At 41.4% G+C, this 27,983-nt stretch overlaps 1 protein-coding gene across 2 annotated transcripts in view; it reads right to left on the bottom strand.

Moving 5' to 3' along the window:
* The window catches only part of khdrbs3 (KH domain containing, RNA binding, signal transduction associated 3), a 179,987-nt gene that overhangs the window by 17,410 nt on the left and 134,594 nt on the right, over positions 1 to 27,983 (bottom strand). For both annotated transcript variants that reach the window (XR_004502256.2, XM_033638047.2), the window contains exon 7: positions 22,836 to 22,918. Coding sequence is in view for 1 of the 2 variants with exons in the window: in XM_033638047.2 (XP_033493938.2) it covers positions 22,836 to 22,918 (83 nt within the window). In the remaining variant the exon portion in view is untranslated. The remainder of the gene's footprint in view (positions 1 to 22,835; positions 22,919 to 27,983) is intronic.

Here is a 27,983-nt window from a genome sequence, read left to right as displayed (position 1 = left end):
CACTATCACATGAGGTGCTGTCATACAGGTTTGAAGAAACAGAAGGATACTGCACTTACATTTTTTCTATCATTATACGACACATATTCCATTAAACATTTTGTCAACATTCTGCCATGCTTATGACCAGGACTGTCCTGAATACCATTACCTGGGCTTCGAAGCTTCAGTGATAACTCAGAGAATATTCGAAGCTTCGACAGGATGGGACACCTTCCACCTCCTTTCAGTTTCTTCCACCAGTTTACTTGTGAAACATTAGACTACTGAGTTGGACGTTGATTACCCAGCAACAACTAAAGCTTTGAAGCGCTCGGTTCTCAATTGTAAAAAGCCACTTATAATCCTACTAACGACCCAATTGCCACGATTAATTTTGCCATTGTATATTTCTTTAAACCACAGATATGTAACATTTGTACGTTATCCTGCAGCAGATACATTGAAACTTTGCATTTTTTATGTTTCAACAACGCTGTGGCTATTGTGTGGTTCAGCTTGGCCAAAAAAAAAACCCAACAACTATTGGTTTAGGTACCAAAAAGTCATGTTTGGTTGCAGAACGCCTGCTAGAAACGCAGCAATGTCTCAGCAAAAAACAAACACTTTAATTGTTAAAAAAACAACTGCTTATTTGTGGCACTATTCCAGCAGGAATGGCAGCGATGTCTCAGTGACAAAAAAAAAACTTTGTGGCACTGCACCCAGTGGAAACATAGCTACGGGTTGCAAAAACACTCCCATGTTTGTTGGCTAGAACGCCAAAAAATGCAGCAATGACTCAGCAAAAACAACAAGTATTGCTTCTTGTTCGCCTCAAACTGTAGTTTGCAGTTTAGCAGATGTCTTACACCATCCAGCATCTGCTCCACCTCCAGATGATAAAGTCAATTCATACGTAACTTTAGAAGCACAGATATGACACGTATTAAATCTGCAGATGTAACGTGTCAATGGCTTTCAGAAACGTACAAAACCAACATTTACTTCTGGTGTCTGGGCTGCTTCTGTTGACAAATGCTACAGCACTGCTGACTGATGAAGCTGAAGGTCTGTTACTTTATGTTCGCATAGCTGCTGTCCAGCTAGTTTGCAGGCTTAGCAAGCATACTGGATGACATGTAGCAAAATAAATGGAAGTTAAACCTGCAAGTGACACACTGCTACTGATGCAAAGTCTGCTTTTAATCTGTTCATGGTGACAAAACTAAAATAAAACAGCTTCTCTTCAATTTAAAGGGCCGGTTCACCCAAATCACTGACATCTTTCTGCTGTCAGAAAGAAGCAGCTGTATGATTTTTTAGGGTTTTCCTCTGCCCAGGTTTTCAGATGTCTCTGTCTCTGTCTGCAATTTTGTTTATGAAGCTCCCAGCAATTCAACAGTATCTAGCTTCATTATTGTGACATATTTCTGAGTGAGACAGGATGGGCAGGTAGGACATAATGAGAGGAATTTAATTTGATTGTTAAAAAGTGGGCGTATCGTAACAGTGCGGAGACAAAGATGAAACACATCATATGCTTCATGTAATGTTAGTTACTGAAAGAGTCTACTGTTAAATGCCTCGTGCATAATCTATTTTTTTGGGGCTTTTTAGCCTTTAATGTACAGGACAGGCAAGTGTGAGGGGGAGAGAGAGAGAGAGAGAGAGAGAGAGAGAGAGAGAGAGAGAGAGAGAGAGAGAGACATGCAGCAAAGGGCCACAGGCTGGAGTCGAACCCAGGCCGCTGTGGCAACAGCCTTGTACATGGGGCGCCTGCTCTACCACTATGCCACCGGCGCCCCGCCTTGTACATAATCTAAAGGGCCTGTAACCACGGTATTTTGGGGAGACAAAGACACTTGGACATACCATGCTGCTGCTAGCTAGCTGACTTAATCTTTGCTCTGTCTAGTTAAAAGATGTAGATTGATCTATGGGTTGATGTCATGATATTGGTTGAAATTGGTTGGTGCTAGTTTATGTAGGCAAACGTTGTCGTATTATGCTTTACAGGAAGAAATCATGATTGGATTTTGAAATAGAAAGTAAACTAATTTTTTAAATCTTGATTTAATAAACAGATAAATGAATAAATAAATTAAAGAGTGATGTGTCCACAGAGCACACTGTCAGCAGCTTTAGGAACTATTTCTTTAGTCGAAAATAGTACCAGGGAAAAACTTTCAGTGCGTAAAAGTGTGTAAATTTAACAATAATAATAATAATGATCATAAAAAAATTAATAATAATAATAATACATTTTATTTATAAGCGCCTTTCAAGACACTCAAGGTCACCTTACATGTAAAGATAGAGACAATACAGATTAATTAAATCAACGTGATAAGGAATAAAGCAACATAAAAAACAATAATAATATAACAGCTAATAAATATTCAGCAAAACCAGTTTATAGTGAAAAAATTCTGTGTAAATAGAAGGTGTGTGTGGCTAGACGGATGGGAGTGATCCACATACAACACTGTATTCACCTGCACTGTATTGAGGTGGAGGCAGGACAAAAAAAAACAAACAAAAACCACTCAACTGTAGAATTCTCTGCATTGCTGAATACCAGTGAAGGAAAAAGGAAAGAAAAGCTTTCCTGTATTGTGGGTGAACTGATCCTTCCTCTGGCAGCTCTCCAGCAACTGATAATGCCTCTCAACAACAACAACATGACAAACTGATTGGTTGTTTCATTGTTTCTGCACCAATTTCTTGGAGAGGATGAACAAGACAACATGACCAACAGAGGACAGTGGGAGGAATCGTTTTAAGAGCACTACGGCGGCTCAATGAGACATGAGACAGCTCCCCACAGAGGCTTGTGCCTTAAGTCAGGCTTAGCATAAATTTTACACAGTTCATAATTCAACTACAAACAATGCCAAGCCAGCAGAAGCAAACAAGGCTTCCCCCCCCTGCGCTAATGTAGTCTCCCTTCAAGAAGCGAGGCCAGCTGCCGTTGCTCTGAGCGTGACGTCTCCAGTCGGGCTCTTGCGGCAGAGGTGCCACCGTGCATCTGCCACGGGTGTCAAATCACTGCAATATCCTTGACACCATTCATCGGCCGACAGAGACAGAGACAGAAAGAGAGGGGAGAACAGGGGGAGACGGAGAGACACGTGGCAACTGAATGCATGTTTTGGCTCGTCATGTTGTGTACCCCGAGACAAGACCTGACAGGGTGCTAAATAATTAGATTTCACACTATGCCAAAATGCAGGGTGTATTCCAGAGAGGTCGCCTTCAAAATAAACATCAATTTTTATAAATGTCAGAAAATCAATTTGCCACAATTCACAGGTGCTTGCAGACATATTGGAGAGCGTGTGAAATATTGGGTAGTCCTGGGCTCTCCTGTTCAGCTCTGTGTCACATTAAACAATAAAAAAAACCCACCCAAATAACAAACCAGGGTGCTGCACAGCTATGCTAACACTGTTTCAGAGGTTTGCTTACATGCTGTAAGCTGTCAGCATTTTCTCCCTGCATTTATTTTCACTGTTTATCTTACAAAAAAAACAGCCTTTTTTTTTTTTTTTACTTAACTCTTAAGGTTTCTCTGCTGCTAAAGGCGGAAAGGACCAATAATAGTAGTCGGCTGTGCTGACAGCCGCCAGTGCAGACCTGCTCTTTGCACAAAGGAGAAGAGAGCAACAAAAGCTGTTAGGCGCCTCTAATTTCTGAGGTGACATTTTATCAATATTGCTACACAACTTCTCTGCCGTAGTTACTTTCTCTTCTCAATTACAGAGATCAGTGAGTCTTGAGATGCATCCTGAAGGTCACAGATTCCGGTAAAATTCTGCTTTGTGGAGGTAAAAGTTCGACAGCGTCCGGTGCCCTGCAGCACGTTTAACATCAATCAGCACTCTGCAGTGTTTACATCTGGAATTCAAGCACTCTGACTGAAAGTGACCTTTCTTTATCAAAGCCAGGACGTATTCACTGTAAAGTACAGTGCAGACAGTACGGGAATATATTTTAATTTGCCATTTAAAGCTTTAGTTGGTAACTTTTATAAAACTGTCACACGGTGTTACATGAGACGGATAATTGATAAGAAAACATCATGTTACTCTGTCTCCTCAAAGCACTTCTCATGGCATTACCACGCAGAAGCAAAAACAACCAATAAGAGCCGAGGACCCTCTGCAGCTGTCAATCATGTCTCGTAAACTGTCATTAAGCTAGGCAGCACTAATCAAATATTATCAAGATTCTGTTCCTGCATTGCCTGTTTCTCACCTCAAATGTTTTCAGAAACATATTTTAGTGCACTGTTTAGCTATAATCTAAGAATGTGTCGCTCAGCGCTACATTACACAGGTCTTTCCCATTACATCCAGAGCTAGTGGCAACCTCCGAGGCTGAAAAAGGAAGCAAACGTGGAAGTGCCCAAAAGCTGCAGTTCATCAAATGGCCACTTGAGGCTGGCTCCATAGACCTCCTTGTTAAAATGCCCAGTTTAACAGTAGATATAAACATGTTTACAACCTGGTACAAAAGGCAGTTTCCCTGTTAATGACAACTGTATGTTGGGGCGAATTTTTGTATAAATCACCCGTTTAAATGTTATTAAGGCTTAAAGTTACACATAATCAAGGGTGAGGCCCTTTTGAGTCATAAGGGGGTGCTGTCCGTTGACAAGTTGCTACCATGGAGACAGTATAGGTTAGGTAACCATGGCGTTACCCTAGATTCACAGATTACAGGCATAACCACAGCAATCCCTTTTTCAGTTTATCAGAGTTAATTGTAACGTTTTGATCCCATATAAAAAATCTCGTCCATGAATGAATGAATGAATGAATGAATGAATTTATTTATTTCGAGCATACAAAAAAATAAAATTTAAAAACAGAAAACAGAATACAAATAAAAAACAACAGTTCTACCAGGAGCAGGTAGAAGTAGGGCTGGGCGGTATGACAAAATTTTCATATCACGGTTTTAAGAAAAAATCATATCGGTTTCACGGTATTTCATGGTATTTTGCTCAGGTTCGGCCAACTTGACATGCTGCTGTGTTGTGCTGTGGCCTATTCAAGTGCCAGAATTTGTTATTTACCTGACAACGCCTGAACACAACACACGCACTGCTCCATTCATTTGGGCTCCACTGACTGCGTACTGAAGCGACACGTAGAGAAGCCAGCGGGGTTGTTAACCGTTTGCTGAGCCGAGAGGCTGCATGTAGGCTGCATGAAATGTTAAAGCATTTTCCACCTAAGTTGTTACATATATTTGAGTTATCTACAAGTTTACTGTACTGTTTGTCATCTGCTCACTTTCAAATGTCCACCACGGACATTTACACAATGTCAAGGATAAACATGGGTAAATGCATGAAAAAAAATCATCACATATCACCTCTGATAATGGTTTATTCATTTAAAAACACATTGTGCTCGTTTAGCACACTATTTCATGTAGTTTTTATCTGCTGGAGGGTCGCGTTGGGGAGCGTAGCGCGACAAAAATAGAAGAGCCGCCTAAAATAGAGAGTTGTTGTCCGACAGACGGGGGTTGTTGCGCCGCTCCCGTTGCCAGTGGAGCCGCTGTAATTGATTAACAGGGGGGTGAGCTGACGTGCCCGGTGGAGCCTGGCCGTAACTGTCTCGGACTCGGGACGGGTCGTCTTCGGTCAGGAAAATGCGGTCCAAGCCGTGCTCTAGTGTGCTTACCTGTGTGTGTGCGGATTGGGGCGAAACTCCGCCGTGCGCGATACAGAGGGCAGAGGAGAATTGTAAATGGCGGTGTGCTGCTGCTAGTTGCATATGGGGGAAACACTGCTCTTTTTGGTATGAGTTCTTCTGGGTCAACGTGTGCAGTTGCTTTGCTTTCAGGACTCTCTCCGGCAGCCATTCTCGCCTCTAGACTTTTCTATGCTCTCACTCTCACCTGCTCAAGCGTGTCTGTGGTGTGCGGCGGTGAAATGGGTCCCCGCTGAAACACTTTCCCGCCGCGCACGTTCCGGACGTTGTTTGGGCTATTGACCGGTATTGTGGTATATGAAAAATTCATATCATAACGAAAATAAATACCGGTTTTCGGTACAAACCGGTATACCGCCCAACCCTAGGTAGAAGTAAATCTTATATGACTCTACCCCTTTCTTACGCATATGTTAATAAATTAAACAGCTTCATCAATCAATTTACAACCAAATATAAACATACAAACAACTATCCCCAAGTTATTTACAACCCAAATTAAATATATACACATTCATCAAATTATTTACAACCCAAGTCCATCATTCAGTTGTACTAAAATAACCTCTAAGGAGTCGCATGTTCAATTTTCCTGGTAAGTACATTTTGTTTTAATGATTTTAAGAATTTTTTTCCAGTGGAAATGACCAATAACATTAGCACAGCTAACCATAGCTGTAAATCCACTATGCTAACCAGTCAATGATGTTGTTGTTGTCTGATGTATGCATGAATGTACACTGGGAAAGCTACAAATGAAGTGCCCCTTGTGGGATAAATAAAGTTGTCTGAATCTGAATCTGAAAAGGTAACGGCTAACATTATGGTTAGCTCCACGCTCTAGTCTAAATATGGTCACTTCTGGCTTCAAAAAACCAAGATGACAATAGCCAAAAAACTTGAGGCTGTAGTCCACAAACCAATGGGTGACGTCAAGGTAACTAAAGCCCAGTTCAGACTTAAGATTCGCAATAAGACAAAACCATTTTAGAACGATATCGAGAAAAGTTGCAGTGGTGTGAATTACCAGTGGCTGGTTTTAGAGCGTAAATCGCATCACTTGTTTGGACAGCAAGTAGTGACGTCTGCTGGTCAAGTCAAAATGACCACAGATGGCGTGTTAGCTTGCTGCAGCTGGTGCTCACCAAGCCAGACAGTGGGTCACTGCTGCTGCTCGTTGTATGTGCTTACGCCATTGACTGATTACTTGGCACTAGTTATTTTTATTATTGCAACGTATTTATTTTGAATACAGTCCATGTGATGCTGGATTTGTTTCTGTTTTTTGCTGTTTCATCATCAGTACAAACACAGCTGTAGCCAGTATCTCACTATCACTATCCTCATTCAGATTTTGAGAAGCTACAAATTATATTCAGCCACAAAATGAACCTGAAAAGCTGCAAATCAGAACAGAAGCACAGAGAGTTGTTGCATAGAGATGATACACTGTCTCATCTAGTTGCATCGGTGTGATCCGGCTGGTTTTTAGAACGTTGCAGAACGGAATTGCAAGTCGTAGCTTGTTTCAACTTGTATTATTGCAAATTATTTGGTCTGAACTGGGCTCAAGTCCATTATTTATACAGTCTATGGCTCAGAGGTGTTTAGGTCTGTGCTCGGTGATAATGCCTGCTGAAAACAGAAAACAAACAGAGGTACCAGACTACCAGTCACTGGCTTTATTTTCAAAAAATTCTGCTTCCTTTAACTTAAAAGACAAATGTTGTCAAGTGAAAGTAATTTAAGGTCGTATGAGATGAAAGGAAACTTTAACCCTCTGCACAGCTTCATACATTCTACATTTACCATCATTGATTCCAAATCAAAGCTTCCCCTCGTCAGAAGTGCACAGCTGGCAGCGTGAACACAAGCGTGAGCTGGAGGTGCCTGGAGTGGTTGGATCTCACTGGAGATATCGCCCTGTCATAGGTGTGAAAGTGCTCTGCCTTTCTAAATAGGTCAACTTTTGATTTGACATTCATTAGCAGAAGGCGTCCGCTGGTTTGCGTCTCCCCAAACTTCGCTGGCCAAGAAAAAACAAACACATCTGTCTGAAGCACAGACGTGGACCACGAGAGGCAAACACAACACATTTTAGATAAGTGTGTCTCTTTCATCAAGCATCTGATTGCAGACCTAGTTTTCCGCAGGTAAAGACCCTGCCTCTCTAGCGTATATCTGTCATCTCTGTAAATGCTTCGTCTTAAGCACTGATGTTGCTGTTCCTGGGCACCACGAAACAGATGGCGGTGTTAAATCTGAATGATGTAGTACACGTCCCTGGTGGACTTTGTTTTCTTCCATCCCCATTACTCTTCCAGTCCTCTGTGATAAATTTGAAGGAATCTAGTAGGACATTACGAGTGGCTGCAGAGGTAATACAGTGCCGTGTGATGTGCAGAGAGGCTGCTTTTCTTCAATTAGCCTATTTCTTGCATACTGAACACCTTAGTTTATCATGACTGTGGATTCTTAAGCAAAAACACTTCCTTGATGCCTCCTCTGTAACTGTGTTTCTCATTCCTTCTTGTCAAAAGGTTGAAAAAGTAAAAAGCTGACATGAATGCCGCACACTGAATGCTCTGATTACGCCCGCTCAGTGGTGATTTCCACACACAACAATACAATGAAAATGGATGTGAAAAAAAAGGGCTGCACTTCCTTTTTTTCCACCATTTAGTATGAAATGAAGCTCACGTAATTTCAAATGGAAACCCTCCTAGTGGATACACTGGTGATTGCTCAATGTGGTGGCTGATTGCGAAGCTATCTCTTAGGCTGACCCCCTGCTGAAGAGTCACAAAGAGGGACAAAATGGTCTACGGCAAAGATTTGACTTTACAAATGAGTCTTCTTTTGGATTTTGAACGGACCATTTGTGTTACTTTCCTCCTATTTTTTGGAAAGTACTTGCAATCCTCTTTCAGGGAAAATACTGCTTCTGTAAGTCAAGTCAGTCGACAGTATTCCTTATAATCTATCACTTGGAAACACGTTTGGATTGTGACATCTTCACTCTCTGGAATCTGTAAAGGACTTTGTTACGTCTTACTGAAGGAACATCACATTTACAATTTACAGTGTGCCACTTTTTGTCTTGAGACAGAGAGAGTTTGGTGTAAATCCCACCTTTCTTTCCCTCAGATGGTTTAATTCCCGCCACAGCACCTGCCACTCATCTTGACAAGCTGTCTACCTTGAAAACAGCATCTAGGTACCCCAGCATCTGCGAGGCACCGCAGGCATTTCAGAGGCAGACAGCTAACACAGCCAATCTGTGCTAAGATAAAAAAAAACACAACACTGGTATTCCCATTGTACTAAATGGGTGTTGTCTGCCTTAGGGCCCGACACAACAAGCGGAACACAAAGACGTAGCATTGACAAAGGCAGGCTGATTAAATACATGACGTCATCTGTAATTGAACACAACACAAAGACTTTGGCTGACCGCTCGCTGACCACTGACATCAGGGCTCCAGGGTGCGACCATTTTGGTCACACACGCCACCAAAAATTTGTCAAGTGTGACTAAACATTTTCATTTGTCGCACCGGTGCACCTGACATTTATTATATTGATGCACTTAAAACAGTTCATAAGCCTGAGTTCTGCTCGGAAAGCTGTACACTGTTCGCAACATGTGGTCAGATTAGCACAACAAGCTGATTGGTGTGTGAGTCAGTCAAACTATAGGGGCTTTCACATCAAGAACTCCAGCGCGGATCAAAGTGTACTTGACTCCAAAGTATAGTTTGTTTGATTAGTGTGAACACTATGTACTGTACCTGAGTACAATACACCAATCTGTGCCCAAGTCTACTTGAGGAGGTGATCTCGCGTACAGTTCATGTGTGCCCTAATGGTACACATCAGGTGGGAACAGGTGTCCTGCTATTTAACGCAAATAAAATGAGTTTTTAACCAGTTATGAAACAGTCTCAGTTTAACACTGATGTCTCTATATCAGACAGCAGCACAGCACACTACTGACGGGACCAAATCCAACTTCGCTGCCACCTTTAACCTGTAGTCGAAGTTCTGGCGGCAGGTGGACAGCTACACGCCTGACAGCAGCCAGGAGCATTGCTTCGCCTCGCTGCTTCGCTGGTCCGTACTGATGACGGTCTCAGAAGCTGCAGCAACTATCTGTGGCATCCTTTTCTACACAGATGATGACGCTAATTACTCAGGTACAAAACAACATCACTAAGGTGAAAGCTGAGATAAAGGGGAGTCGGGGAGGAGTAATCGCACTCTGGCACGGAACGACTCAATTGTACCTAATACGTAAACGCCACATGAGGCGCACAAATGGAACAACAGAGTTGGAAGACCTGCCTGCAGGTTCCCGATCAGCTGCACCAATGATGGAGAAAGAGTTGTGTAAGATGAGGAAAAAGTGTCAGCAATGCTCAAAGGTTGTAGCATATGTGACTCGAAATGCTAACGCACATTTAAGGGCATCAGATGTGCTGATCACTGGGATGAGTGAAAAACAAACCGGAGCCCAATTCCCTTTCCCCACTGCTTAATCAATACGCTCCTCCTAATGCATGTTGTTTGTATTAATTTTGTATTTTTAATTACATATTAAAGAAGATGCTTTACATTTGGATAGCCTGTCCCCAGCTGGCACCAGACATCAGTATGGAAAGAAGGATTGCCCGCATACTGACTTGCACTTACACAGCAATGGTTTTTAATGAAGCAACGTTTCAGTCCTCTGGACCGTTCTCAAGCATGCTCGATCGAAACGTTGCATGATTAAAAGCCATTGCTGTGTAAGTGCAAGTCAGTGTGCCGGCAATCCTTCTTTCCATGTTAAGCACTTTCTGCTGTGCCAACGCACCTGATGACAGAAGCTGATTATCCTGGTGTGCGAAAGCCTCTTCAATACCAGACATCAATATGACGTCAGAAAAACCAGACATTTAAATTTTGGTTGGAATAAAAATCAGGTTGACAATATTATAAATGTCTAACAATGTTAAAATTTCATGTTGTGCGGAAGTTAACATTATGACATGCCGAACACTGAATGTTGTTATTGTACGTCAAGATGCTGGCATGAGACATTGGGAAAACGTTGGATGTTGGAAACTTAAAAAAACAACAAAATTTTAATATCAAATTGACATTGACATTAGAAATTGTCCTGACATTAAATTATGTCACCTGATCACACAACCTAAATTCAACATCTAAAGATGTCACGAGCTAGCTGAGTTGTGACCTGTTGCCTTCTGGGAAAGTAATATTTTAGTGTGTGTACAGTTCAATACAGAGGTGTTTGAAATGTTCCTTAATTTTATAACTAGTCCATAGCCATTGGTAGCTTTGTCACCTTCTACCTATGCCAATCCTCAATGCCTATGTGCAGTTTCACATAGATTGACCACGTCAGTGAGAAAAAAAACGTGGGACAGACAGAATGACTGACAGACAGTTTCCGTGATTTTCGCATTTTAGCCATTTTGAAGCATTTTTCTGTTGTTATAGCGCCACCCAGTTGCCAATTGGAGTTAAATTTCTCCAGTCACCTTGAGGCGTCCTGTTCTACATATCTACCAAGTTTAGTAAAAATCCATATGATGGTTAGGCCTAGATAAGAAATGAGCTCTCTAGCGCCCCCATTTTGTTTGATGGGGTCAATAATGGAGGGGTCCCCTCAGATTATGTGTGGTCATATGCCTACAAAGTTGCGTGGTGATGGGTGAAACCCTTGAGATGTTATACACCTTTATGTGATGAGCCACACCCTCCGCAATATTCATTGCCTTATAGAAGCTCAGTTTTAGTAAGTTTTCCAACTTTTGCCAAGAGGGAACTTTAGATATTGGTCCCTAGATTATGTTCACCCAGTTTCATGCAGATCGCTCAAACTTCCTAGGAAGAGATCCATTTGAAGTGTTTTTCAAAAAATTCAAAATGGCAGAAAATCTATATAAGTGGAAGTTATGGGTTCTTGAGGCAAATGTGTTCCTCATGAGGAGAGGCATCTCTGTGCAAAGTTTCATGTCTCTACGACATACGGGGCATGAGATATGCCTATTCAAAGTTTGACATTTCAATCGGTTGCTATAGCGCCCCCCTTTGGCCAATTGATGTAATATTGCTTCATTCACATCCTCCCATGACCCTCTACCACTGTGCCATGAGTTTTCATCATTATATAGTAAGATGAATATAATTAACTAAAGTTGCCAGTGAGCTAAATGCCCTCAGTCCCCAGAAAGAAGATGTTCAGAGCTCGCAATGACCTCTGAATCCTAAACTGGGTATGAACCAAACTGTGACTTTTACGTACCATTAGTCTCCTAGTTAATTGTGTATGGGACTAGACAAAAAAGGTAACACTGAAAATGTATTATTGCAGCACAAAAACGTGCGCCTCAATGAAAAACTTAGGTTCAACCAATGTAAAGAGTTGATCTGGAGCCCTGGACATGCATTCATGTTCTGCACCTGTATGAGAGGCAGCATTTTGCTCACTTTTGCTCAGAGAGCTGCTGGCGTGGCCACAGACTCTTAGTCTTCCTCAAAATAATATACAGTGTTGCTCATGCAAGGTTGTGGCTCTAGAACACCTATTGTCCATTAAACCTGTCAGCACCTTGCACCCTGTGAAACAGTATAGATAGATAATAAACTTCCTCTTCCTATTTCTGCATTTACAGCCCCTTACCCTGCTGGGGGACCCAGTGATTCACTGCTATGACCACAGCATTTTACAGCACTGAGCTGGATGCTGGGATCGTTTTGTGGCATTTCTTTATGTTCCAAGAATAAACAGGCTGCCACAGGCACACCTGGTGAATGTAGTTTAGCATTAGCTGCTGCTAGCCACCTCAGGTCGTCCCTATGTGTTGCACAGTGAGTGTGCTGAATGTGAATGCACGAAGATTCTTCTCTGGTTTGATATCTTGCTCTTTGGTGTTTGATGCAGAGACCCATCCCAATGAAATATTCATCGATCAACGCTCGCAGACATAGAGTCTTTTTGTAGTATTTGGTAGTGTAAAAGTTACTAACTAGCCCCCGACTTGTTCACTGAATAACACTAAGGCTGGAGGAGTGTGTGTTTGTGTGGGATCAGACTTGTTTTCAGTAGTTTTGGAGCTCTTTCAAGTAATCGATTCTGGACTTCTGCACCATGAAACTTAGAAATCCACCTGCTCTCCTCCTCTGTCCTCCTCCGTGCCCGTGCTCTTGTACTAAGATTTACAGTCGGTCCTCAGGGGTGCGTCTGCCCTTTAAAACACTGTCACACAGCTATCCTTGTGCCCTCGGGCCTCTGGGATCCTGCCTACGATGTAGCGCACCAAAGCAAGATGCAAGGGAAGGTGCGAGGTGTCAGCAGCCGGCAGTCTCTGAGGTGTCAAGTATGAAATAATGCTTTGATCGCACCCGAGCTGCGAGAGACGACCTCTCCGTGACCTCTCCAAGTGTCCAGCCAGGGCCGTGCCACAGCTGTCATCCTTCTCATTTCCCTACAGAGACGTCACCCTCTCCCTGCTAATAAAATTAAAGACGCTCCACACACAAGCAGCTTCCTCCAGCCTCCTTGACCTTAGTGCTTGATTGGTACCTGAGTGCTGCAGCTTCCAGATAACTCTCCTGAGATGAAGCTCTCTGCTGCCTCTCCAAAAAAAGATGATGGCTCGGTGCTGTGTGTTGTATAAACACGGTAAGAGGACGCTGTGATCTAGGAGCTGGCGGACCGACTGCCATGGCTGTCATGCTGAGGTAGCGTTCCACGAGGTTCCCCCAGGCGTCAGCTCCCTTCTGAAACATGTAAATGTCGCGAAATGTCTTCCGGGGCGTCTAAAAACAGCTTTTTAGCTTAAGTCTCATGTCTTACAGTTGTGAGTGCTTTATTTGCCTTTCAAATTTAATTATGTCTAAATTACTGGATTCTGGCTGTTCTGTGTGACAGGACGTGTACAGTAGAGTGACACAGCTTGTCTTGTCTCGTTTGTCAGTTGTTACTGTGTTTTCTCTCTGTGGACGGGAATGTGCTGGATAACTTCTGTACCAGTTAAACCCAGCAGGGAACATTAGGATTGTATCACTGTCACTGCTCAAAACGCCTGTATGTGAATATTTCTCATGTAATTATAGCATTTTCAGATTCTTCTGTTTTACATTACACAAAAATTTATCAAGCCATGAGTTTTCTTGGCTGTAATTCTGAGGAAATATTGTATTTCTACTTCACATTGTTTGTCTGACAGCATTAATTAGTACTATTTAGAGAAAGGGTTTTAAGGGCAAAGCATATGATCAAAATATGATGCACTGATAAAGATTTAATTAGTCAACTGTAAACTTTGATGGCACTTACAAAGTAGAGACTTGGACAACAGGGTTAAATGATCAGTCTTAAAGGTCCAGTGTGTAGGATTCAGGGGGATATATTGACAGAAATGAAATATAATATATAAGTTTTCTTTAGTTATAATCATCTGAAAATAAGAATGATCATGTTTTTGTTTCCCTACAATGAGCTGTTGGTATCTACATGGGGAGCAGGTCCTCGTCTACGCTGCATGTATATTTTCCTACGAAGATTACTGCACCCAAATTTGTGCAAATCCCATGTATTCTGAAAGGCTGTGATTTCGTGACCAATGCACTGATGGGAGTAAACAAGGAAGCAGGCCTGAGCAGTCTTGTCAGAAGGCATGGGTCACAAAAACCAGGACTTTTCCCGCTAATTGAAACCAAGTGAATTTTGTGGGAACTTTGAGTCATTTTAAGGTGCGTCCTCACCATGGTACTTTTCCTAAACCTAACCTCTGTAATTACGTTAATTATGTAACAGTACATTACGTAATATCATTTACGTTTTTCTGTCATTTATGTTTTCATGTCAGCCGTTCTACAACAAGACACTTATTTTTTTAAATGTGAAACTGCTTTATTCAATGTTTTTAATCTGCTTAGATCACCTGGTTTGTTTGTTTAGGAGTTGAAAAGACCTTTGTAGATAATTTGGCACCTGGTAAAAATCTGTGGAACAATGAACACTGAAGAAAATCCAACTTGGAGAAGTTAGATGATAAGTTTTGTTTAGGCTAAAAAGCAGGGCTCAAATCTAATGGCCACAAATAAATTAACAAGCAGGTATAAGAAGAAAATGTTGCGCAGATGGGCTTTGTGATCTCACTTTTGTGTGACGAAACACGTAGTAGCAGCCGTCGTCCATGGGACGCTGTCAGGACAAAAGGATGCGGTAAAGTCACTGGGTCTCATTCATGAAAAGTGAGTAAATCTGTGTGTAGATTTGCACATAAAAGCCTACTCTACTAAAAACCTACTCCGGATTCAGGAACGCCGCGGGAAACTCAGATTTGATCGTAAACATGTGGGTATGATCATGAATGCCAATCCATCGTAAAGTGCCAGCGTGCTCCCGGTAATCATCAATTAGCATAAATCCCCGCCCAGGAATAGCCAGTGACCACCATATAAGGAGGTGTAGGTGCATCCTGTTGACCTGTCAGTCATGGCGCAAAGAAAGAAAGAGAGAGAAAGAAGAAAGAATGTTTCCGAAGCGGAGATCAAAAGTGAAGTGGACTTAAGAAAAAACATTTTATTTTCTTCAGTTAGTAGTGGTGTGACAGGGACAGGCAAAGCGAAGGCCTGGAGGGAGGTAACAGATGCTGGTAATGTTGTCTCCGTGGTACAAAGAACCAGAGGTGAAGCGTAAATGGTTTGATATGAAACTGGAGGCAAACGGCGTTTGCAGTCACCAAACAAACAGAAGATTCATTTGTGGGGTTTTGAATGAAGTGGGAACGGGAAAGCAGAGATGTTTTGTGCGTAATGGATAAACTCTAAATCAGTGATGGCTGTCGGAATGTAGAGCTATTTAACATTTATTTTAACAAATGATACTATAACATATAGCCTACAGAAGTTTGTATGCATCGTCTTCAAATTATTTGAATCTTAATAGCCTAAAGCTCTGTTTAATACAACATAAATTAAACATTTTTCAAATCAGATTTATTCATTCAAATGATCAAAAAGCCAAAAAACAAACAAACAAAAAAAACATGTCTCAAATAATTCTTTCAGTTGGCGCGTGCTCCTTTGTGGCTCCACCACCTGCTGCTCCTGCTGAACCCAGGCACCGAGGCTGAAGAGGCTGTGATCCGGCTGTCCTTACGGATATTTTTATTATCATCATTCAACATGTAGAAAGAACGTGTAATCTATTGAGTCGATTTACATAGATAATTCACAATCATGAACCTAATCTGGATCTTAAACCTGCTAATGCTGGCATCTGTGTATTGTGTACATAACAGAGCACAATACGAGTTAAAATTGTAATTTCCAATAGTGACAAGCAATATTTATGTGCTTTACTAAATTTACACAAGCACTACGAGTGGTCAGGAGCAGGAGCAGATTTTGTTAGTAGCTACGAAAAGATCGGAGCTACTAAAATATTGATGAATGCGGACATGCACGTAAATTTCCGTCTGCGAACAGTTTACACACAAATTCCTTCTGCTCATGTTTCATGAATGAGACCCACTGTCAGTACGTCAGAGGACACACCTTATTATATCCCTGATAAGGCTACACTGAAAACAACAAATTAATGTTGTAATCAGCAGGAGGCTAGCTAGTTAATTAAGTTAGTTAACTGTTAGCTGTTAGCAGCTGGTGGCTGGGACAAACTGACAGAGGTTGCATTAAGTTACATCATGATGCGTTCAAGCTCTCTTCAGTAAAAAATCAGTATTGGGCAAAGGTTAATTATAACCTTCACATGAGGTGTTCAAATGTAATCTTGTAAAATGTAGTTTTTGGTGAGAAAGTTGAATAAACAAAGTTGTTTGAAGGAGAAATTCCTTGATATTTTCACAGCAATATAAAACAGATATTATAAATAGTAAAAAGGGTTCTGAAGCAGTACTTTTTTTTCAATTTTTTCATGTGAAAGAATGTTACATTAAATTTTATAATTGAATTTTCACTTATTCAAAAATCGCCCAATTAAGCACTGAATGATTTTGAATGATTTCAGATATTTTTTCAAAAATGAAGAATTCTTTGTTTTCTTCACACAAAAGGGGGAATAACAACAAAAACAAAATAAACAACAACAAAAAAATCGGTATCGGCTATCAACCAAAATATTACTTTAAACATTGGTATGAGCCCAGGACTTCACAATCGTTGTGTCCCTAGGAAGCATGGATGTCGACAACTCCGGATTTAAAATATTTAAAGTCTGGAGAAAATAAATGTGTTAAACATGTTTGTTGGGTTTTAAAGATACACAGAATTCATTTGTTCAAATATTAAAATCAATTACCATATGTCCTGTCTTTGGTGATTCTGAGTCTTCAGTTCTGATTTTTGAGCGGCAGTGAGAGCTCCCAGATTGGTGGGTATATTATCATGGACAGTAAGATAGCTGTAACAACCACCTCATAGCTAAATGTATTTCATGAGTTATGGAAATATATTTGAAGTTAATTAAGGTGGCAGTAAGTCCACTGATGCAGCATTACAATCTCTTTAAGAGCACAAGCCTTTTAAAACCATCCTCTTCCTCTCCCTGCGTGTTCACAAATGGCAGGCCTGTTTCTAGCATAAGCCACCGGGGTAATACCATGACAGAGAGACTGTAAATTGTTCTGCTTGTTATCCTCCAGCAACTGAAATCCTGCCACGCAGTCAGAGCTCAGACTGGTGACTGGGAGCTCCTTAGGCCTGAGAAACATTGTTAGGAGACTGCTCGTCCACACACACACACACACACACACACACACAAAGACATTCACCAGCACACACACAGACATACACACACACTCTCCTGGAGGCCAATCTGCAGCTGGGACCTGCTATGACTTTCCTCAGGCAGGGTGAAAATAATGCACCTTTGTCCATCACAAAGCTAAACAGGATTGTGACTGAGAAGAGGAATCGGTTTAAGCTGAAATGCAATAATTAAAGGTAATAAATGGGGCGCTTGTGGCTTTATGATAGCATTAAAACGTCTTATATTCATAATTATGTGCATCATTTTTTTGGGCGCTGTCTGCCAGAGTAAACAAAGACAACAAGCAGCACAATACATCTTATATTTATGGACAAATGGACAGAATTAAATCAATCCAAGGCCGGTCAAATCACAGAAATGCTGCATAAAGCTCGTCTTCACATGCACAATGTCAGCCTGCAGTAACTTTTCAACTAAATCCAGGACACAGGATGCAGAAATAAGAGGAGAAGTAAGTGAATCAGCTGTCTCTGGGGGCACAGGCTTCCATGTCTGGGTCCTATTAGCTGCTTTGTTTCCCACCAGATAACAGACATGAAAATCTCTTTGAGTCGACCCAGCCTCCAGCCTTTACATGATGGACTCCATTTTTCTTCTGCGCCACCAGGCCCCCCCCCCCACTTCCCACCACCTTCACCAAAACACCCCCACCCCCACCATTATTCACGATGCTGCTTATAAAACAAATAGCTGCAGATTCCTGAGGCGGACCTGCGTCTCCCCTTTGCGAGCATCTCTACACTTCATGGTACATCCCCTCGCTGTGTTCGAGAGGGAGAGGAGTGTGTGTGTGCACGTGTGTGGGTGTGTGATATGGCCTTCCAAAAAAAAAAAAAAAAAAAAGAAAAGAGCGAGAGATAGCACAAAAGATGGATGAAGCCTGGGTGACATACATCCTGACACCTCCACAAAGGAAAACATCGACCACCCTGCTCACAAAGCCAAAGGACAGAATAATGCTCTTTTTTCCTCCTCGGTCTGTTTTCGTCTTTTCCAGCTGCTGCCAATACAATCCAATTTTTGACACAGCAAATGTGGCAACAATCGGTCTGTCTCTCATGTTGCACAAACAGGCATACATAAATGTAACGCATTGTGTGCTGATGAAATGCAGCGGGACAGCGACAAACCCGAGAGAAAGCCTTTGACCTTGTGTGGCTTGGAAAGTGTGATAGCTCCCTGGATATAAGAAAATCAATATTCTGCATTTAGCCGTGCAGGACCCTCTGTTAAATGGAGCAACGTACCACTAAGACTGTTTGTTTTGCATTGGCATGAGAAACACTGCCAGCAGAATGCACCTTTGGCTCGACGTCTTGAAGGATGATTAAAACAAAGATAACACACTTAACGTAATGAGCTGCAATTAATGTGATACGTCACTGAGTCTGCAGAGGTTGGTTTATTTTGAGAAATCTAAAATCAGAAAACTTAAATTACCTGCGTATCCTATTTTTAAATTCAAATCAGATTGTTTTTTAAAGTGGAATTCAACGTCAGATTTCACTTTTTTGACTTTATCTTCGAAGACAACGTGAAGGTCAGTGAAAACATTTCACACTTCACAAAATACTTCATTAACACTAAGTGTTCTTTCGAGTTTCAAACAGGGCAGGAGATGGGCGTAAATGACTCCTAACAGCTCATGCACCATAATCCAGCTGTTCTGAAGGCTTCAAAATCTCAATTTGACCTCATATACTCTAACATTTAATCTAGTCCAAATGGCCATACTGCGGCAAAATCACTGCCCTCAGATGCTGCTGATAAACTTGTATTTCAGACTTGCAGAGACAGCAGACGTAAAGCTCAACTTATTTATTCACTCAACTCACTCCAGCTGTTTGCAGCCCTGGTGTTGTTGTTGCTCTTCTGCCCTGCTATGAAATCTAAAGAGTGCAATCACATGATAACCCAGAATGAATTTCTGAGTTATTTATTCATACAAGTACACTAGGTTGTCAGTTTATTAGGTACACCTAGCTATAAACCAATGCACTCTAATGCAACAGTGCAATAAACTCTCTTTCATAAAGTTATAATGCCCAGTTTCATGCTGTTGAAACTGTTTAAGATGCTGCTGTCAAACTTTATTGAGTCATATTTAGCCTACTGTTGTTGTTATAAATAGTAGGGTTGCAAATCACAATGTGATATGATATCGATTCTGGAACAACAACACGATATTTGCTAAGATCTGCAATGACACAATTCAATTCAGCGGCCTTTGATCGATACAAGAAAACAGTGTTTTTGCTGCTAACCATTGTCTGCTTGGTGCTCGGCTGTTAAAGGATTCCCCCTTAGCACTTGCTGATGGTTGGATGGCAGTACATTAAGAGTGCTTTCACACCTGCTCTGTTTGGTTCGGTCCAATCAAACTTAAGTTTGTTTGCCCCCTCCGTGCGGTTCGTTTGGGGCTGTGTGAACACAGCAGTCACACTCAGGTGTGCACTAAAACAACCGGACCAAGACCTTCTTGAAGAGGTGGTCTCAGTCCGGTTAAAAATGAAAGTGTCACTGCACCAAGCTGGATCTGTCGATACCTCCCCCTGCTGCACCGCCACACCCATCTCAGCGCACCTCGGTCTGCCAAACTACCAAACTGAGCGCGCTTCGGGTTGCGCTGCTCGAAACTAGCTCTGCGCGGGGTTCGCCACCCTGCGCCACCTGCGCTGCGCCGGGAAACTAGAGCCCGAGGTCTGAAAGCACCCCAAAGCATTTCCAGCTGACAATTGTCTTACTGTTTCCATTCTTGTCATCGTCACCTTTTTTATTTTGGTAGATTTTAACCAGATGGAGGATTTTAGTAATTGGACATCTGAGTATTCAGTTATCAGAGAAACAAGCTGAGATAACAAAGTGGCAGCTCGGGTCACAGTCCCCCTCCCCTTGTGTCAATCATAGCACATCAGAGAGAAATTTATTTTTAACGTGAAACTGCTTTATTCAGTGTTTTTACCTGTTTTAATCATCGACCTGTTTGGAGCAGGAGGAGACCTTTGTGGACAGAGCCCTGTGCTATGAAGCAGCATTTGGGGTTACTGAGGTAATGGGATAAATCACCATGGTAACTGATGCTGAACAGCTAACCTGCTGCGGAGCAAATTTAAACTACCAAGGATTTAATCACAATTTGTCAACACCCCGACCACTAACCAATCAGATCACTGAGAAAGAAAGGATCCTGTCATGGACAAAAGTCCTGAATGATCATATTATTGCTTCAGGCTTTCTATTTCCACTCTGGTTTTAAAACAGTTTCCAACAACAAGTTTATGACATAACCACATAATGATGATTTTAGCACTGTAACTGTGCAAGGTTTATATAACGATAGTTGACACCGTGGCTGATTTTACACTCTTGTTCCATCACTGCAGCTCAGACTAATATCAGACCTGTGTGATGATAACTGGAAATAAAAACTAAAGATTTTTTATTTTTTAGAAAAATAATCCACACACTGCTAATTGGCTCCCATCATTATAAATGCAACATTTTGGTCAGATAGACCTCATCAGTAATTAACTGATCATTGATCATCGAATCAATATGTTGATCCAGATTGTTGTGTCACTACAGCCTTAATAAATTGGGTGGACAAGATACTAAAAACACCCCTAGACTGAAATATTGATATTGGACAGCTTCATGAGATCAGGCTGTGTACACAACATTGACATATTATCCACTTTTAATACAGCTGTGACAGATGTGTCAGTAAATGTCCACATCCAGCAGCCCCGAAGCAACATTAGCATTTATTTGGAGTGTTCACCTGGCACATTTAGGTGGATTATTCACTCTATATTTAGCAGGTGAATGGTCCACCGTGTTCACTAGCTAGCAACTAACTGAGTCTGTCTGCTGTTTGGGGTCAGGCAGGTCGTGTCCAGTGGGTTTATCAGAGCTTTTTAAGCTTCACCTCCCACCATGAGTAAAGAGGTTATTGAAAGTGGTGATCCAAATGATAAAGTTGTGGGAGTTAAAATCAAAACAAGCAGCTGAAAGATAGACTCACAAGTCATTCTTTAGACGCTTTGCTTAACTAAAGACTGATGTCTTTCTCCCTGATTTTGTGTTTAGATGGGCGGATACAATTTCAGAGTTTAAAAAAACTCCCTACGTTGCAGAACCAATAGTAAATCTGCAGGGCGGTCCTTCGGTGGCTCGCTGAACTCTTGTGCTCGTAAACATAGTCCGACTGCGTTAAAAGTTTTAAACAAAGTCGCTGTAAGTCCTTCATTTCCACAATCTTGTGGACTGAGCACACGTTTAATAAAACGGAGTCAAATCTCTCGGCATCCATTTTCAAACTCTCTGTGTGTTTGTTTCCTTGCGGATGAGAAAAGGGGGAGCACACATTTCTGGGAGGGCGTGTCCTTTTAAAAAATGCAAGAGACGTTGCTTTGTTACCGGCCGTTTTCTCCGGTATGTTAAACGCACTTTAGAAAGGAGTGTCCCCAGACTATCAGAAGGCGGAGATTTCTGATTGTCTGGTGGCGAGACTAGCTGAAAGATACTAAAATGCTCAGTGTAGCTGAGGGACACTGCAGAGTCAGGTGGTCATTCTCTTTGGGTTTACTCTAAGCCACACATTTCAAATAACACATACAGTAGTTATTTAATAAATTAGTAATCTAAAAATATTGACTGGTGCAAATTTAAAAGTAAGTCGCTGACTCATAGGACTGTCTTTGTCAGCACATTTTGAGCATTGTGGGGCGTCAGTGGCTTAGTGGTAGAGCAGGCGCCCCATGTACAAGGCTGTTGCTGCAGCGGCCTGGGTTCGAGTCCAGCCTGTGGTTTTTGCTGCATGTCATCCCCCTCTCTCTCCCCCTTCAAACTTACCTGTCCTGTCCATTAAAGGCAAAATGCCCTAAAAATATTTAAAAAAAAAAAAAAAAAAAAATTGAGCATCGAACACTTAACTTCCTGAATTCTGGTAAATTGTATGCCCCAAGTTTTGCCTTTTCTGAATCAACGAATTTGAATTTGAAAATTAAAGTCCACTGCTACTTGTCATGTTTTCATTTGAAAGGGACAAATGTCCATGTTTAAATATTGAGAGGGACATATCCCCAGCACCCCACGCCAAATCTGCACCTAAGCCGACTTACAATTTGTAGCAGGTCAAATATTATGCTCCTGATCCCAATACTTCACACTCTCTACATGCTGGCACTCCTTGGATTCAGGTGTGAACTGTATGCTGCAGAAATGTCCAACATGGAGATACTTCACAGACATACTAGGCTGGTAAATGACAAATACTATAGGTAGGGTTATGTGGAAATAATAGAAGAACTTACTTCTGTCCTTGATTACTGTAGTTGTTGTCATATGATTCGTATCCTTGGTCGTCATAAGCTGTTCCGTAGCCGTCGTCATATTCCTGCAGTGAAAGACAAAATGCAACCGGTTGGTGTGCAGGTAAGGAAAATTTACAGCAAACATTCTGACATTGAAGAGATGCTGATATGACAGCCTGTCCCACATTATAAACCTGTTGAAATGTAGAGCGAAGAGGCTGCGAGACATCTGTTGGGTAAGAGTTGCTGTGTGCTGCACTGTTTGGTTAAATTGGGGCCAAAACACCTTCCTGAAATTGCTTTACAACAAATTCAGCTTCTTTTACCAAACCTTGGTATTCTGTTGGGGACTTTTTCCTTTTTCCATCAAATGCTTACAGGGTAGTTTTTGTATAAAGAGACATTGTGATGGCCTGAAGCTTTCAACTTCGCAGAGATATGGGTCAAACTGCTTGATCTGCTGCCGTTGCTATAACAGCCCATATGCAGCACCATTAAAGTAGCAACTGCAGCCCTGCCCTTGTCTCTGTGTCAACTGACTGACAGTAGGATGTAAAGACTCTCGCTGTGGCAACGTTTCATCACCACCTCAAAGGATGAGCCTTGAACATCTGTTTGTGCTCCAGCAATCTGCCCCGTACCCCCGTCTGCACTCCACCCTGGCTCCCGCCAAGAGGAACATCAAAGCGAACCAGTGCCGCACCCGTCCTAATTTGGGATAAATGGGACTTATGTTCCACAAAAGGCGTCGACCCCTAGCGACACATCTCTCATCCCCCACACACTTCTTGGCTAATTCCATCTGCCCCTGATTTGCATGCTTGAAATGAAAGTCTGTAAGATTTAGCACCAGAAGAAAATGCTCATCACATCCATATTATTATTAAGGCTCTAATTCCTGATTAGAAACATGCATTTGCCAAATGACAGCATTGGAATTGACTCTTTTATCTTTAATCCTCCAGAAACGTAGTACGAGTGAAGGAACTACATATGACTCTCAACAAAGAGACCAGGATGTGGTGATACTTCCTTGTTCCTGGGTACGATACTTGGTGCGACAGATGTGTCGACATTTGTTTTCTTGCACTGTGGGGGAAACCTGGCAGGTGCATTTTAGGAATCACTTTTATATGCTCAAACCTCTCCTTGGTCATCCCATTGGGCGGCTTTCAAGGCTTGTTTGTATTTCCTTTGTTGTTTGCGTGTGAGTGGGGGGTCTGTTGGTTTTTGTGGAGGTCTTTGCCAGTTCCCTTGTATTTGTCTAGAGGTAGCTCGAGGGGAATTGAAGTCCCTCCACGCATTTGTAATTCTGCAGTTATAAGAGCTTTTCCAAAGTCAACAATTCCCCACGCTAACGCAAGGACTAAGTTTAGTCAACAACTGTAATTTTGACAATATAAGATCCATTAAATGCTTTTAAAAACAGTAAGAGCAGTTCTGAAAAAGCTTTGCATTTTCGTCCAAAGGGATGTAATTAAAAACATGTTTCAACAGGCAGATCAAACTTTAGACTTTGATTTGCAATTTCCCATCATAACCTTTGTCTGCCTACTGAAGTACTAAAGAGAAAATAATTCCCTGGCAACGTTTGACAAGTTTCTGTCAAAGAAAATCATCAAGACGATGAAAATAGTGAAAAGAAAGTGAATATTTATAAGTGACATGGTAGAGAAGGATTGTGCACATGATTTCTGCAAGGAACAGGAAAGTTCAAAGTTCAAAGTGTCTTTCACTGACAGGGACTGACAGGGTAATTTGGTTTGCAGCTAGGATTCATACAAAACACACTGACTACTACAACAGGACATAGTTTACAGCGTCCAAGTCGAGCAGTCTACACTAATTAGCAATCAGTGCAAATAAGCACTTTACAGACAACAGTTAAATGCTATCTACACATGTAAACATGTAAATGGTAGCAGGCACAAAGGTGAACAGAGATGATTTGAGAAGGCGAACTAAAAACAACTAGAGGAGGAAAGTTGAGATGAACTTGGACCTTAGCAACCCTTGTAGTCCCACAATAATCAGAATTAAACAATACATGACTTCATGTTGCTTTAGACTTTATAAAAATATTGGACTGTGCCACTATGAAGTCACAGATTGGTTTGTGGACTCCTGTTTTGTAGCCTCAAATTTGGCATTTTGGCTGTCGCCATCTTGGTTTTCTGGAGCTAGAAGTTGTCATATTTGGACAAGGGAACAGAGCTCTGGAGGACAGAGGGATGGACAGGCCCATGGCTGCCCGTGGACAGGCACCCCGAGCAGTTGGGGGGTTTGGTGCCTTGCTCAAGGGCACCAAGGGCACCTACCAGTCCACGTTCCATATTTGGTCAAGACATAAAAAAGTCTCAAGCGTGTTTGCACTCAAGTCCCGAGTCAAGACTGACAAGTATCATGTTGAGTCCTGAGTCCCAAATCTTGAGTTTTGAGTCCTAGACAAGTCATAATGCACTGTTTGCCAAATGTAATGCCATTTTAACAACAGAGTAATAACAAATTTACAAAAATCATGACTGCCTTTTAAAACGTGTATTCATTTGGTAAAACAGCTTTGTTAAACGTTAAGTAGCTGTTGAGCTAATGTTAGCTAAGGATTAGCTTGCTAAGTTAAGCTTTATTAGCAATGACTTACTTTTTTTTTTTTTTTTTTACATACCTTCAAATGTCAAACAAAGTTGGAAGTTGTTCGGTGTCGAACTAAAAGTTTTGACCCACATGTTATGCATACTGCACTGCGTTTTTTGCAGACTACTGTGTTGTTTTTGTATGTGAATGACCTGAAACATTGTTGGTATCATTTTTTCAAACTGGTGCTCAGTAACAAAACATTAGTTCTTCATGGTTCTCTCCTGCAACTTGGTTGGATGCTGTGGGATTGGTTCAAACAAAAATGATTTGTGGAAATAAGTTCTGACTTGCTAGGAATTTGAATGGAAATTAAATGATTTGTGGCGCGAGTTTTAAATAACATACTGTATAATTTTGGGGTTTGGAGGTAGGAATCAAGTATTTTCAAGTCAAAAGGCTCAATTCCAGGTGAAGTCACAACTCGTTGGTGTTAAGTCCAAGTTGGGTTGCAAGTCTTTTTTAATTTTGTCACACTGAGCCTCAGGTCTTTTTTACTTCAGTCTGACTTGAGTTAGTCATGTGGCTCAAGTCTACACCTCTAAGCTATAGAGACCAAAACTGTTTTTGTACCAGGCTGTAAACATGTTTATTTCTGCAGTAAAGCTGGACATGTTAATATGGAAGTCTTTGGGGATTGACTCAATTTTGAATTCATTCTCAAAGCGGCCATTACAGGAACTGCAGTTTTTGGCACCTATAGGCATTGGTTTCATTTACTACCATTTTGAAGGTTATGACGCAACACTTTTGTTATGTTAGAGGTTTATTCTTTGTAGCTCTGAAGAGGGGGCTGACTGTTGTAAAGCCAAAGACAACACTCTGTCTTGTAACAGCTGTTGTGTGTACCAGGAGTAACCCTCGCCACCTAAAGGGACATTTAATGCTTTTGCAGTGTTATGGATTTAGTGAGCAGAGCTACTGCTGCCCTTCTGTCAGACCAGCCCGTCCACTTTGTCCACCTCAAGTTGGTGAGAATATATTGAGTCACTGCTCTCAGCATATGAGCCTCCATCTGGAGAAGAACACTTGTTTTCCCAACAATAATTAACAGTGTGTCATGACCACTTTGCAAACAAGTAAAGAAATGGCAAACTGAGCACAGAGTTATGGAAAAAACACTGCACGGATCAATGCTGATAAGAAGAAGCGGTGCTGATAAAATAATATTTGGGATCTGCTGGTGTGGTTGATTATGTTCAAGCTTAAGGTGAATATTCTACAGCAGCTAAGTTTACATAACATTGAATTAGCAGACTCTTTTTTTAAGCTGCTGACATTTTCCCCTCATATACACAGCATGGGCATCAGGTTACAATCAGCTGTATTTCATCTATGAATTGTAAATACTTCGGCATTTCAAAGTGGTGGGAAAAAAATGATAGCAAGAAAAAAAAACAATGCAACATTCACTGTTTGCTCAAAGCCACAGCTGAAGTCTTTGAAGCTGAAACAGCTTTAACTAAAAGGCACCTACTGAAGGAAGTTTGTGCGTTGCCAGAACTGTCGTCCCATTTGAAATTGAAATAATGTCTCTGTTTTTGTCAGAAACACGCCTGTTTTTGTCTCGAAACTCATTCTATTCCAATCTATTTAAAAGTTGTCTCCATTATACAGTACCTATTGCAGGCTGGAATAAACAAGCGTGGTCATGAATATTGAATGATATGAATCTCGACAGGAGGACAAAAAGTAAAACCATGTAGCTGTGATTGTGCAGGCAGCCTCAGCTGTCAAGTAAAATACTTTCTTTGAGTATAAAAACATGAAGACAGTCAAAACCTGTATGAGACGACAAAGTCAAGTGTCTCAACTGGTTTAGCTTAAACTGACTCAAAATAAGGCCATGACTGTGCTTGGCATTTGGACACATGATGATAAACTAAAGAAAAAAGCATTCTGTTACCTTGAGTTTACACCTTTACTGGGTCCTTTCAGAAAATTAAATTATAACATGACTTCTGTGAACTGTCAAATATAAATATATATATATGGCATGTATACATGATGGTTTAATCTATGTAACACAACCTGTATTACAGGAAAAACAATGCAAAACAGTGTTATGAATCATGCACTGTTCATTATCTCAAGATAAATTAATACAGTTAATTAGCAGCCAGACATGAAGCTTCCAGTCCTGCAGGAGTATAAATGGAAAGTGAACTTTGTGTCTTGGCAGCAGACTTATACAATGTGATGTGAGAAACAGTCACAAAAGGTGTGCAACTGCCTTCAGGGCTGAGTATTCTGCAGTAAGAGACACAGAGCTGTGGTATCATAAATTTTCCGGCAGCAACACACTGAAAAGGTGGGGCTAATTAAAAATAATGAGCTGCATGGGCTGTACCAGTTCTATAGTTGTACACTGATGTCATGAACTTTTATCAGAGGTTAATACAACGTTATTTCACATCAGTGGGACAAGTTTACATTCACGACTGAGACCCAGAAGGAAGACAAGGAAATGTCTCAGGGTTTCCTACACATTCATTTATTTGTGGTGCCCTGCCA

This window comes from Epinephelus lanceolatus, chromosome 16, assembly GCF_041903045.1.
Source record: "Epinephelus lanceolatus isolate andai-2023 chromosome 16, ASM4190304v1, whole genome shotgun sequence".
NCBI lineage: Eukaryota > Metazoa > Chordata > Actinopteri > Perciformes > Serranidae > Epinephelus > Epinephelus lanceolatus.
The sequence above is the reverse complement of the archived record's forward strand: the minus strand, read 5'-3'. Positions and strand labels throughout refer to the sequence as shown.